General features: G+C 44.5%; 1 protein-coding gene across 4 annotated transcripts in view; it reads right to left on the bottom strand.

Annotated features, from left to right (window-relative positions):
- Nucleotides 1-14,778, bottom strand: part of CSNK1G2 (casein kinase 1 gamma 2) — a 153,653-nt gene that overhangs the window by 41,085 nt on the left and 97,790 nt on the right. For all 4 annotated transcript variants that reach the window (XM_069217383.1, XM_069217384.1, XM_069217386.1 and 1 more), the window contains 6 exons: nucleotides 13,979-14,019; nucleotides 13,589-13,658; nucleotides 4,779-4,927; nucleotides 3,220-3,454; nucleotides 2,083-2,168; nucleotides 1,697-1,781 (listed from right to left, as the gene is read on the bottom strand). In XM_069217383.1, the coding sequence (XP_069073484.1) occupies nucleotides 1,697-1,781; nucleotides 2,083-2,168; nucleotides 3,220-3,454; nucleotides 4,779-4,927; nucleotides 13,589-13,658; nucleotides 13,979-14,019 (666 nt within the window). The remainder of the gene's footprint in view (nucleotides 1-1,696; nucleotides 1,782-2,082; nucleotides 2,169-3,219; nucleotides 3,455-4,778; nucleotides 4,928-13,588; nucleotides 13,659-13,978; nucleotides 14,020-14,778) is intronic.

Here is a 14,778-nt window from a genome sequence, read left to right as displayed (position 1 = left end):
ATGCGCTCTACAAATCTATAAACTAAAAAAAAAAAAACTAAACTATATTGATCTGTGGCGTCCTAAAGTTACATCAGTACCTGGATTTAAATGCATTTTGACATGCAGCAGCAGAGGGGGCAGGTGGGGGATATCTGAAACCACTGTATTGGCCTGGACCCTTAAGAGCTCCAACAATGCAGCAAGACCCTGAGTCGGTGATGAAAGATGGGGTGACTACGTCAGCACATTATTTTATCAACTAAAAGTAACTGCAACCAAACAAAGTTGGGGATCCAGCAGGAAGTTTCTGAAATATTGAGTTGAGTCCTGTCAGCCTCATCTACAGAAAGAGTAGGGCACAGTCGCAACAAATTCATACACACTTTGTTAATCAGAACCCAGATTTTATAAGAACAACTGCCATTTTTTCAGCATGTCACACGTAGATAAATACACACAGGAAAGGGTTGGGGGTCTAATCAATGGATGACAAAAGCCAGAGGCTAAGTGCTTCCACTTCTGGTGGGGCTAGTTTTGCAAAGGCCCCAACTTTGGCATGGTGGGTTTTTAGAAAAAAGGGCATCATAAAGTTAAACACACCAGCATTAATATAGTGCTTAATATAGACCCACCATGAAAGATATACATAAAAAAAGGATCATGCACAATTTTTGTTTTAAGTGATGCAAGAACTGAGCTAGAGACATAGCAATGTTTGATATACAAACTTCTCATTCAACAAAACCCCACAAAAAAGCACAGGCTGAATGCTTGTGAAACAAAGGATTGCAACACAAGAACTGGGTTCTCTGGATGTTGCAATCACAGAAAGATGGCACTACCTCTTAGCACGAGTTTGAGAGAAGAAACAAACTGTTGGCAGCTGTTCATACTGGAAAATGTGCTCACCTTTCAGATGCCACTATTGGCACTTGATGTGTTAACAGATTTCGGAAGCTCCTGCTTTCCAGCAGTGTTAATACCCGTCCTCCTCATCCTATGCAAGGCGGTCTCTCTGCTGTACAACCACAGCCAACCAACTGCCACGTCCCTCTTTTACACCTTACTAAGCCTCAGAATCCTGACATCCATTGCTCTCTTGCAGTAGGGCAGAGATCAAAACCAACAAGCCTGCACACTCAAAATGGGACACCACATCATGCTGTTACAGTTTCCACCAAGGACCCACCCAGACTACCGATATCACAATATGACAGTCCTCTGAAAGAATTCACGGCTACACAAGCACTGGACATGCCTGCCACTCGCATCTGCACTTGAAATGTTTCTGCTCGAATATGCATTCCAGCAGACACCCATCCTTCTCGGACTTAGTTTACTCCTGTAGTTAGGAAAAGGAGTGAGCACTTGGACCTGGTTACATTGGCGTTCTGAAGACATTTCCCTGTATTCCAAAGCTGGGAGGAAACTGCGTAAGAACGAGTACACACACCAGGTGTTGCAACCAGTTAATGTTTTGGACAGTTCAAGCTGTGCAAAATCTTCCTTAAAATTAGCAGACTGTTCCCATACCCAAAGTAAAACCTTCAAAGTCTAGGCTCACAAGAAAGTGTCTCGGTACACACAAGCTGCGGACTGCAGTGGTAATAAAAAGGAAGAGAAGTTATTGAACTGTCTTTAGAAAGTGGGGCAGAGATTCTAGGATAATGGAACAGGTGGATATATATTTTTTCTGGTTTTTGATAATTCTCACCTGGAAAATTTTCACATAGTACTTCGACCGGCGTGGACCTCTTCGTGTCACCAATTTTCTGATACCTCTCCTTTAACGTGTCAGCCTGTACCATGAAATTAGAGACACAAGGGAGAAAGGCGTATTAATCAAATAGTTACTTACAAAACCCCAAACTTCAAATGATTTGTGAAGTGATAAATTCTTTGTCGAATAAGAAATGAGAAGTTTTAATGGACTCGGACCAAACAAAACAGGGAATCCATGATGAGGTAGATTAACTGTGTGAAAGTCAATCAATTTTTCTGAGATCTGCAGGATGAGGACTTAATCAAATTTGAGTGTATACAGTAGATGCTATTCCTTCTACTAAGGTGTGCTTGATTTTAATCTTTGTCGTCTCTCACCTTTAATCCTTGCCAAGGGAGGCTTCCTCGCAGAAAATACATGAACATGTGACCTAGGGCTTCCAGGTCATCCCTGCGACTTTGTTCTAGAAAGAAGAAAAAAAAAGCCATCAAGCAGGTACAGCAAGAAAACATTCAGATCACCCATCAGAAGAAATCTCCACAATAATGAGGTTTGGGAGATGCTTGCGAGTCCAAGTATCCAAACACTGGAAAGCCTTTCACCTGATGGCAACTGCCAACTCTACAGAACAAACACTCTTGAACCCTTCAGTGTTCAAAGTGAGATGCATCAAACAATTAATAACAGATAGCTGATGCCCAACCGCTTGTCATTCACAATGCACACTGACTGTTTCTACACCTACTAACCTCAAAGAATATCGGCTAAACCCTCAAAAGCAAGGAGGGACACTGTTCCACCCAGCCCAATGCCTACCAACATAACCACAGCTGTATACTGTAGACAGCATCAAGAGCTCTCGTATTACTGGTATAGTTTTTTGAATAGCAAAAAGCTCTGAAGGGCACCAGAAAAACAAATCAATAGAAAAACGCACCTCTTCAAAATACACCTAAAGGTTTCAAGTAAATGAAAATCATTTTTACATAAAAGCAGAAGCCGTTGTTAGGGAAGTGCTGTATTACCCTGAGTACAAGGTTGGCACTAGACAAATTACCTCAAATAATAAAAACAAACTAACAAATATGCCACTGCACTTTAGTCTTTCTTTCTACTGTTAACACCACTTCTATTCCACAACGCAGTTCACCTCCCAGCTACGTCCAAAAAAAATCAACAACAAAAAAAATCAATGAAATAAAAGTTAAGGAAGAGATGCAAGAATATAAAACTGTTGTAACGGAGACAGGAAAGTAGATAGGTGATGACGCCAGTGCTAGAAAGAAACCCATCGCAGGTGTGCACAATGGCAGGATGTGGGCATGCGTTGCAGTCGTAACTGGGTGAAGGAGGGGAGCTATGCATGCGGGTGGCAGGCCATCTTGATAAAAATGGCAACGTAAGATGAAGGCAGTGCCTTAATGTAAGGGTAACGTAGGAAGTTATCAGTGTTGTCTGAACAAGAGGAATCAAGAGGCGTTGTCAAGGTAACAATTTGGATCTGGATCCCTCACCTTTTCCCAGGTGCGTGTTTATGCTCATATAGCGTGCGGTGCCCGTCAGACTTTTGTGCTCTCTGTACGGGATGTGTTTTTTGGTCTCTGGGTCAATGTATTCTTTGGCCAGGCCAAAGTCGATGATGTGAATGTTGTTCTGCCGTTTGCTGCCGGGTCGGCCTACCAAGAAGTTTTCTGGCTTCACGTCTCGGTAGATCAGGCTTTTGGTGTGAACATATTCCATCCGCGTGACCTAGAGGAGCACACACGTGTTAAAAGAGTACATACATCCAAAAACCTCAAAATAGGGAAGCCTTACCTACTACTTTCAAACTCTCTTGGGGTAGGTAAACCGGTCACAATATGGCATCAGCTTTGTATTTCTGGGTGATAGAGAACCGGGCATGGTTTCCTGCATCTCATGGTTATCCCCACATCCTAACAAATGACGAGGGTAGACATTTCCTTGGCCAATAGGATCCAGCAAGTTAATCTTAAGCAGGATGTTTAAATGGTGTTTTGTAAGTCGTTTGTCTGCCACACTGTCTATTCACCTGCATAACACTCACCAATAGTAAAACACTTTGTGTGTTACTACTGCTAGCACTGATTTCTCGTATTTCTTTTATCAGTACTACAAGTGAAAGAGATCCTTTTACAGTCAGATTGCTATTGCATTTTTTTTTTCTATTACCACTACGCTACAACTGTTAACATTAGTGGTATCCCCTCATCAGTGATGTTATTACTTCCGGGTGCTAGAGATATTGATACAACTGCTAGTATCCTATTACCAACACTGCTACTACTTCCAGTATTAATACTACCTCCCCATCTAACTCTACTCAATTCTAGTGCTCCTATGATGTTGAACCATCAAATATGAGTTCCTCTTCAGTGTCTTAAATAGAAAGACATGTCTAAAGTGACAGAATCCACCTTTTCCCATTAGCCATATCTCCCCACTTCAAGAACTGCTTCAATTAGTACTAATAATTCAAACGTCATAACAGTATTAGCATTACTTATGTCACGTTCAGTAATACTTGGAGCAATGATACTACTGCTATATAGAATAGTTTGCATTTTAAATATATATCAATAAAATAAATATGATGTTTCATAAATGCAATCAGTTTGCCATGCAAAGTTTATTTTAATTAGAAACTGTTTACATAAAAAGTTTGCTGTGAACCAAACCAGGTAGAAGCAAAGCTGCAGCTTCTGGCTCCAGTTTTGCTGGAGCAACGATGTGACTGGATCACCTGTCAGAGCCACTCCAAACACAAAACCAATTTAGCATTGTTGATATCGGAGGTCGCTGGGCCACAATGGTGTCAACCAAGGTTAGAAAGGAATCAAATCCAAGAAAAGCTTCAGAAACCATGCCCAATACCACTCCAGTCCAGAAACAAAGACATTGAGGGATGGTGTCAGGAGTCGAGGGTCCAGAGATGATATGAGCTGGTTCCTCTTCTAGCAGGGTCAAGTCAATAGCACAAAATATAGTGGTGGCAGCATTAGGTCATCGACATTTTAGGCTATCTCACATTATGAGCTCACACAACTAAACTTACCAACTGGATTGCTATCATGAGGACAGTTTTGAGCGTGAAAGTGCGGTCACACAAGTCGAAAAGGTCTTCCAGGCTGGGACCCAGCAGCTCCAACACCATGGCATTGTACTTTCCACAGGGGCCAAAGTAGTAAACCTGAGGGATCCCTTCTGTTGTGGAAAGGAGACAGTAAAATAAGAATCAACTCAAAGAGAGGCAGCTTCATATCACCAGATAGCTACTTTAAGTATTGTGTTTGTTGCGATATAACGAAAACTAGCAATTCCAAGGTAAAAAGATACCGGTCTCCCTCAGGAGCACTCTTGGCTAGGAGTATGAGATCTAAAACAAAACGTCTGGTCTGAGCCATACACCAATATAAACCGCCCCCCGTCTAGATAAATGCTGGAAAGTGTATTCGTGCCAACTACTAGGACAAGATTTTTAAAAAAAATAAAAAAAGATTACATACAAAAGAGGAATTGGGATCTGATCTAAGATTCCAAGGGGATTAAAGGCAACAGATCTCTAGGCTGTTTAAGAAATAAAGCATCCTAAATAAAACTCTGATTTGAGGAACGCAAGAGCTATTCATAAGACAAAAAACAATGAATACTCTCAAGTTCAAAGTATTACTGTTTTTCAATCTTTCTTGGATTGGATGAACAAAATACTTGCCTTCTCTAAAACTCTTTCCGGTGGATACACCTGGACCACAGATTCCTCATTATTATATTTCCCGAGTACCAGGCGAGACCCGGAGGGTTTTACAGCAGTGCTCCCACATGCTAGGTGGCCTTGTGAGACTCTGTATGATCTCATTACGCCCCAGAAGCGACAGTGTGGAGCACAGAACAACTGTCTGCACCAGTGTGAGGAGCTCAAATTTGGGAGCTTTTAAGATTTCAAAAGGAGGCCACTCCACAGAACATGAGGCAAGAGTGCAGTAAGGAAGTTAAGGTTAGAGAGAATATCACCAGAAAGAGTGTTACTGAAGGTAGGTAATTTTGGTGTTCTGATGAGAACTTCTAACCACAGTTTACTGACCCAATGAAGAGGCACCAGGACCAAAATAAGACCTCTCTTTGGCATAACAAATGGTTTGGGATGAAATGTGCGTGTCAAACCAACAATGATCTACATCACACCTGGTGACTGTTGGTCCAGCAAATGTTAAAAGGCCGAAAGGCCAAACCAATCAACTTTAATGGTGCCCATTGCAAGAACTTACTGGGACAAAGATAAAACAAACAAAAAAGCCATTAACAGTTTGGCTTGTAGTGGGTCTGTATTGCAGACACCAGACCAGGCCACAAATTTGCCCAGTGCACTGCATAAGTAAGTTTAAAGAGGGACATTTGGCTACAAGGATGATATCCACAACCTTATGAGGGTGATCAAACACAGTCAACTGCTGCAGCTTGTTGCCCAAGCAAGAAGGTGTAGATTGTGCATGCTTGGGCTCAGAACCCTGTCCCGCTTCTGCGACAGAAGATCCCCTTGTAGTAATGCCCTGATCAGAGGACACTTGCTCATGCACAGACGTTTTGGTTTTGCAGAGACACTCTCCTGGCTAATCCAGAGTCACTAGGACTTGGGGCTCTGTCGTTTCTGATGATCTTCAAACTCCAGTCAGAAGAGGCAGTGTCTGGTATTCACAACCTTCGAAGAAGGGCAGCGACCCCAGTCACTTTCGTGAACATCCAACTGCGTTGGTAAGACCAAAGAAGGGCACAGCAAACTGAAAATGCTCCTTGACCTTTAGCTGCAAAGAACGTCTATAGGATTGCAGGTTGGGCACATCAAAGTATGCATCCTGCACATTCCAGGCAACAATCCAGTCCTGGATCCAGGGAAGACAGAATTTGGGCCAGTGTAAACAATTTGAATGTGTTCTTCGGTATAGAGGCATCCAGAGGATGAAGATCCAAAACAGGGTGAAGGCCTCTGTCCTTTCTCAGAACGAGGAAATAGGAGTAACAACTCATCCCTACTACCAAGGCCAGCACCCTCTTGATGGCCCTTATGGCCAGTAGAGACTGCCCTTCTTTTGGCAACATTAATAGGTGCTCCTCTGATAGTCACTCTGATGTGGGAGTATGTTGAGGTGGTACAGACAGGAATAGCAGGGCATAGCCCTTCTGAATGATGTGGAGGACCCATCTGCCAGATCTAATGAGCTGCCACACTGGAAGAAAATCTCTAATCCTGCCTTTCACAGGGTGGTGGTGCACTGCTCAGGTCAAACTGGGTCACCTGGGAGGCTAATGTTGTGTGGCAGAGGGCTGGGTGGAACAGTGCCCCTCAGGACCTGCACCATGTTTGCTTGATCCCTGACCCCGGCTCCAAAAGGACTAGGTTGAGACTGCTCCAATGGTTTCAAGGCCAGCCATCTGGATTATCCTAGGAAGGATCTTGCTGCTCAGGAAATTGTCGAGCAGGGGTCGAAAGGTCCAAGGAACATTCTGCGACTATTTCTTTAAAGCGTTAAAAAGTAGAATCAGCCTTTTCGACAAAAAGGCAGGACACATCAAATGGCTTGTGTGTTACTTACCTACCTGTCTCCAGAAAAGCCAGTGGACTGCATTCACACATACTGGTGGAGCACTACACTAGCGCCCACCACTAGTCCAGTCAGTCGTATCCAAGCCACCCCTAATGAAAAATGAATAATTTGGTGGTCAGATTAATGCCAGCGCACTCCTTTCCCAATTAATATAAGCATCCAAAGATATCATAGGAGTATCTGTAATAGCATGCTCAGCAAAGGGAAGGAGCTGCCACTCAAACATGCCTCAGGTCAGGAAACTAAAGTCCCAAATTTCCACTATGAACGCTAGCACTCCTTGAGAGATCACAAGAGAATCTTTAGCATTCAGGACAATGGATTCTTCTTCGCTGACAATTTTCTTTTTTTCTTCCATCAGGTCCTACCCAACCAGCATGTGCTTCATCACACGGTAATAAAAAATTACTTTACATGGGCTTATGTATCTTTGGGCCCCAAGAATCTGCAGTGAAATCCAGTTATTAATGCAAGCACATCTGTCCACTGCAGATTCTTGGGGCCCAAAAGATACAAATTCAGAACACAACAGGACAACTCAAGCATTAAGCTCCGCAATTTGGGACTGGGGCAACATCGAATGGCACATTGTCACCCTTCAGACTTCTCTTTGGGCAGAGCATGGCGATATGTAGACGAGTCACGCTTTAGATAATTATATATTTTTTTTAAAAGAACAAGTTACTTACCTTTGGTAACGCTTTTTCTGGTGGATACAGTAGCCACCTGTGGATTCCTCACCTTAACAATTCTCCCAGTGCGCCAGCATTAGACAGAAATTTCTTTCTAGCTCTCCACGTCGGCAAGGATGTCACAACTGATCAGTTCTGCAAGCAACTCCGTATGACGTAATCAGAGCCATAAGAAATCCTCGCCAGCGTGCGGAGTTCAGTTTCAACATTTTTTACTATGCCTTCGAGGCGAACAGGTGAATAACTGACATCACAAGCACAACATGTGCAAACTCAATAAATATATATATTAAAATAATTCTTTATCCAAAATATATATATATATATATATATATAATATATATACACATATACATACTATCTATAACATTAATACTATCTATAACATTAATAGTACTCTTGGTATGACCAGACAGGCAATGGAGAGGTGGGTGGAACTGTGAGGAAACCACAGGTAGCTATTGTATCCACCAGAAAAAGCATTACTGAAGTTAACTTGTTCTTCTGATGGATACAACTACCTGTGGATTCCTCACCTTATGAACAGAATACCACAGCAGTCCCGCACTCGGAGGTGGGTGCGTGACCAGTCAAACCAAGAAGTCCTGCAAAACAGAACGGGCAAAATGGCCACCCCTCCTATCTTCCAAGTCTAAACAATAATGCTTTGTGAAAATGTGGAGGGAAGCCCAAGTTGCTGCCTCAAAAATATCAGCAACCAGCACACCTCTAGTTAAAGTCGAAGTGGGAGACTTAGCCCTGGTTAAAAGGGCCCTAATGCCCTCAGGAGGAACCTTCTTTGCTAGTGAATAACACATTTTTATGCAAAGAATGACCCACCCTGAAAGAGTCCTCTTGTGGACAGCTTTGCCCTTCATTTTGCCCACATATCCACTGAAGAGCTGATCATCAATTCTGAAGTCTCTTGTCCTTTCTATGTAGAAGCTCAGGGCACTTCTCGGATCCAAGCGATGCAGCCTTTCCTCCTCCTTTGATGGATGGGGAGGAGGTTAAAAGGACAGGAGAGTTATAGATTGTCTTAGATGGAAGGGAGTGACTAGCTTAGGAAGGAAAGCCGCCGTGGTTCTCAGCATCACCTTGTCCGCATGATAGGTAGTGAAAGGTGGTTTCACACTAAGAGCCTGAAGCTCACGCCCACGTCTAGCCGACGTGATGGCTGTTAGAAAAACTGTCTTAAAAACTAAAAGCCTCAACGGGCAAGTATGCATAGGCTCAAACAGTGAACCCATCAAAAAGTCAAAACTAAATTCAAATCCCACTGACACATTACAAATGGAGTGGGAGGTAACTTGATCGCTAACCCTTTAAGGAACCTAAGAGGTATAGGGGACTAAATAAGGAAGGCTGATCAGGTAGGCAAAGAATAGTCAACAGTGCCGATAAATAGCTTTTCACTGTTGCCACTGCACAACCTTTCTGTGCTAAGGAAAGTGCAAACTGCAAAATATTAGATAAATGGGCCTTTAAGGGATCAATTTGTCTCTCCACCCCAAGTAACAAATTTCACCCATCTACCGGCATAGACAGTCTTGGTGGAGTGTTGCCTGGCTGATAAGATAACGTTCACCACTTCTGGAGGGAGAGGAAAAGAACTCTGATTGCTCGGTTTAATCTCCAGGCATGTAGGTGCAGGCCCAGGAGGCAGGGGTACAGAACCTGCCCCTGCGACAGGAGGTCTACCCTGTGATGGAGATGGAGCAGCAAGGCAGTGAGAGTTGAAGGAGGTCTGTGCACCGCACCCTTCTTGGCCAATCCGGGGCTATTAATATGACCTGGGCACGATCTTGTCGAATCTTCCTCAGAACTCGAGGAATCAAGGGTATGGGAGGAAATGCGTAAAGCAGTCGGTCACTCCAGGTCAGCTGAAACCTGTCACCCAATGCTCCCCTGCATTGTATACTGGAGGTTGCAAAACAACGGGCAGTGTGCCTTCTCATGAGTGGCAAACGGTTTTATCTGAGGTGCTACCAACATCTGGAAGACGTGAAGAACCATGTCCGGATGGAGATGCCACTCGTGATCGGTGGAAAAGTGCGGACTGAGACCGTCCGCACTTACGCTGAGAACTCCAGCCAGATGGTTTGCTACTATGCAAATCCGATGGTCCTGCGCCCAGGACTAGAGCCGCAGAGCCTCTCTGCAAAGAGGGTACGACCCTACTCCTCCCAGCTTGTTGATGTACCACATCGCGGTACTGTTGTCTAAGACTTGTACCAACTGACTGCGAATGGACAGAAGGAAGGCCTGGAGAGCCAGACGTATCTCCCGCAGTTCCTACAGATTGATGTGAAACATCTGTTCTACTGGAGACCAAAGGCCTTTGATCTCCAGGTCCCCCTAGATGAGCTCCCCACCCTAGAGTGGAAGCATCCATTATGACTGTTGTCACCCGAGGTGGAAAACAAAACGGTCTTCCTTGAGAGAAGTTGCCATCCACAGTCCACCATTGCAGATCCACCGCAGCATCGCTGGAGATCATTATCGACTCCTCGAGATCCCCTTTGTGTTGAAACCAATGATTGCGGAGGCACCACTGGAGAGCCCTCATGTGCCAACGTGCACGAGTAACCAACAGAATGCAGGAAGTGAACAGACCGAGCAGACATAGGGCCTTGAGGACTGGAACAGCCGCTCCCTTTTGAAACATTGGAATCATCACCTGAATGTCCTGAATCCTCTGTGGTAGAGGGTAGGCCCAACTCAATGTTGTGTCCTGTACTGCCCCCTATGAACAGGTGGCGCTGAGCGGTCTCCAGGTGAGACTTGGGCATGTTTACCATAAAGCCCATGTTGAACAACAACTGGGTTGTCACCTGCAAATGATACAGCACGAGCTCTGGGGACCCGGCTTTGATCAGCCAATCGTCCAGGTAAGGGAGTGCAGATATTCCCTTCCTTCTGAGGTCCGCTGCAACCACTGCCATCACCTTTGTGAAGACTTAAGGTGCTAAAGTTAGACCAAAAGGAAGGACCACAAACTGGTAGTGTTGCAAACCTGCCATGAACTGGAGATACTTCTTGTGCAACTATAGAATGGGGATATGAAAATAAGCATCCTGCAAGTCGATAGACACCATCCAGTCTTCTTTGTTCAACACAAGAAGCACCTGCGCTAGGGACAGCATTTTGAACTTTCCCTGCTTGAGGGACCAATTCAAAATCCTCAGATCCAGGATAGGCCTCAACCATCCTTCTTAGGAATCAGGAAATACCTTGAATAACATCCCTGACCCCCTTCCTGCTCCTAGACCAATTGCACTGCACTTTGTAAGAAAATGGTATGCACCTCCTGCTGAAGCAACAGGAGATGCTCTTCTGTGAAAAATGGATGATGCAGAGGGATGGGCAGAATCCTGAAACTGAAGGGCATAACCGTTTTCCCACTACGCTCAACACCCAAGAGTCCGATGTTATTAACTCCCACTTGTGGAGAAAATGTAACAGCCTTCCACCTAAGGGTAGGATATGCTGGTGAAAGGTGAGAGCAATAGGGCTGCTTCCCTGGCTGATTTCCCCTGGAGGATGAAGAGGAGGAGGTAGGCTGCTGGATGGCTCCCTGCACTTCTAACTCTCCCACGACTCCTGTATGACATGTAGAGAGGGTTGGCAGGCTGTTGGACATAGGACTGCTGCCTCCCACGAAAGGACGATCCACGGTCAAACCCTCTGAATCTGCAGAAAGGTCTGAAGGGCACAGAAGAAGTTTGAAGGCCCAAAGATTTTGCAGTGGCTCTGCTATCTTTGAACCTTTCCAAGGCTGAGTCCGCCTTTGCTCCAAACAGCCATGCACCGTCAAATGGGAGGTCCACCAATGTGGCCTGCCCATCAGAGGAAAACCCTGTACCTCTCAGCCAAGCATGCCTCCTAGTAGCAATGGAAGTCCCCATGACTCGAGCAACTAAGTCCTCTGTGTCCAGACGTGATTGAATAACCTGCTTAGCTGTCCTGCAACAGTTCACTAAAATGCTCCTAAACTTCCTGTGGCAACTTAGGGACTACCTCCTTCGCCATATCCATAAGGGCATACATGTATCTCCCCAGTACACCGGTTGCATTTAGCGATTTTAAGGCCATGCTTCCTGAGGAGAAGCATTTCTTTGTTGACTGCTCCATGCGCTTTGAATCCCAATCGGATAGTGTTGTAGGGAATGAACACGAGCTGATCTAGATGAACAAGAAGCTTGTACCACTAAGCTTTTCGGAGTTGGGTGTTCGGGCAGAAACTGTGGATCACCATGAGCCACTTTGTACCTTCTGGCTACAGCCTTAGAAACAGCAGGTGTAGTAACTGGTTTCTTCCATATCTCTAATATGGGTTTTGTTAAGGCATCATTAAATGGGAGGAGGGGCTTGGAAGAGGAAGCCGATGGATGTAAAACCTCAGTCAGAATATTGTTTAACTCCGATGCAGGCAGTGGCAAGTACAAAAATTCTGCTGCCTTCCTTATCACTCCATGGTAGGTAGTCGCTTATGCCGTGAGTTCACCTCTGGGAGATAGAAGCTCCCACTCAGGGGACGTATCCAACCCACCAGCAGAGTCTAATCCCTGGAAATCCTCTGAAGGCCCAGGGATTTCTCCTTTCTGCAACTGTAGATGTTGCTGTTTTTGTTCCTCTGGATACAGCTGCTCCACTAGAAGTATCAAGGCTTCTTTCTAGACCTCAGCCTTAACTCCAAAAGCGGCGTTGATGGAGAATTGATCGACATCGAGGATGCAGGCTTTGAAGCAGATGGCCACAATGGGGTTAGGCCGACAACGTGGATCCAAACCCCATATAATGTGTGGCGTCACACCACGCTCTCACCACTGTTGCAGTGTGCGTCAGCAAGAGTTGCAAGCTTGCACGATCATACAGAGCAGATTCATATCCCTTCCTACCCATCGTCTCTTTGTCCACTCGAAATGCCGGGTCTCCCTGGTCAGCAAAGGCCCAGTCATTGACGGTGATCAATTGTGTCGCCCAGTAGTAATACTAGGGGTCCGGGACGGCCAGCCCACCCTCATATACCCACAGTTTCAACTTCTGCAAAGTTACGCAGGAGCAGCCATCTTCCCATAGCAGCAGTCTAATCTCCCGGTCCAGTTGTTGAAACACCTCTGCCGGTGTTCTATAGGGTGTATTCTGGAAGACATATATAAGTCGTGGCAATGCCATCATTTTGTATATTTTGTATATGGGGGCTCTGCCCATCAGGGAGAGTGGTAGAATCATCCAATGACATGGCCCAAGCCAAGAATAAGAGAATTTCAAAGAACCCTCAAAATGTGTTCTATTAGGATCATCAGCTGCTGCAGTATTAGTCTTTTATTTTGAAATCTCAGCAGTATGATGCCATACAGAATCAGATCATTTTACGAATGACTAGAGTATTATTGATCATTCAAATCATACAGCAATTTTTACAATGGGTAACAACGTATGGCAATTCATCAAGTGCCAACATCACATACAATTTTCACCAATTAGCCTCATGTGGCTACTTCCTCAGCTAATGACGTCATGAGGCAACACTTCAAACCACTAAGCAGCGACAACCGTGACAGTCTTACCTGAGTTTCCTAGCTGTTTGTAAAACCGGTATTCGAGGTGTAGCTGAGGGGCTCTCGATTTTATAGGTTCCTTTGAAAAAAAGAAAAAAAGAATTATGGACTGAGAGCAAGATACGGCTCATTACACCACTGCGTTACTATTGTGGCAGCCTAAACTTTAATACCTGCCGTCCCACTTACAAATGAATGCCATTCCGTACCACGTATGTTCATTTCCCAATCTACCTCCGTACTAACAAATCTTTCCACTTTTGCCCATAAGCCATCTTATGTCCGACAGAGCAAAACTGACCATAATAATGGCGACTGCTGGACTAGAACCAAACCAGCCAAGCACAAATATTACTTGGGGGTAAAGTAAAGAAAAGAAAAACAAACGCACAAACTCACCAACTTTATGGCCACGTATTCATTGGTGTACAAATTCTTGCCTATATAAAAGAAAACAAAGAAATGGAACATTAACAAAAATAATAGAACATTGGTGCTCCGAAGCCACCACAAAAAGGTACCAGGTAAACAAGGCTAATGTGTATACAATCATATATTAATTGCAACAGTTTACTACCCCATTTTTGGCCAAACTTTTAGAAGTGGAATACATTTTGCCTTGCCCACATATCTCGAAAACCATGACCTTAGAAAAAAATACGGGTGTAGGTCACAGCACGATGGCTCTCAAAACACTAGTGTATATGTTAGATTTGTTCATCTGTCCTTGTTCCTTCCATCTGAGCTTCTTGAACTCTAATAAGTTCAAACATACCTACATTTGACTGTTGGTGATGTCGTGGCATGGCTACACACAATATGCCAGGATTTCCAAACATTACATCAAGGCCAGTGTTAAGCTAGGGTGGGGAAGCCATGCCTGCCCAAAGTATTTCATAAATGGTCACTGTAATACAGGCGCTTGCATTATAGCAGGTGCAAAATGCATCAAGAGTGACAGCTGTTTGGTTTGGGCCAGGAGGAAGCCAGCACACGAGCACACTAGGGCACAACAGGGCATACACCTTTTATTTCCTCGGGCTTCAAGCTGCATGCACTGACACTTGGCTAGTACGGAGGATAGGAGACAAAAGCAAATGGAAACGGAGGGGGAACATGAGGCTTTCCTGGTCACTGTGGGTTGGGATGAGAGGTGTGTGAAGGCAGAGGGTGCTCAAATGGGAATACCAACCTCCTAA

This window comes from Pleurodeles waltl, chromosome 12 (assembly GCF_031143425.1).
Source record: "Pleurodeles waltl isolate 20211129_DDA chromosome 12, aPleWal1.hap1.20221129, whole genome shotgun sequence".
Classification (NCBI taxonomy): Eukaryota; Metazoa; Chordata; class Amphibia; order Caudata; family Salamandridae; genus Pleurodeles; species Pleurodeles waltl.
The sequence above is the reverse complement of the archived record's forward strand: the minus strand, read 5'-3'. Positions and strand labels throughout refer to the sequence as shown.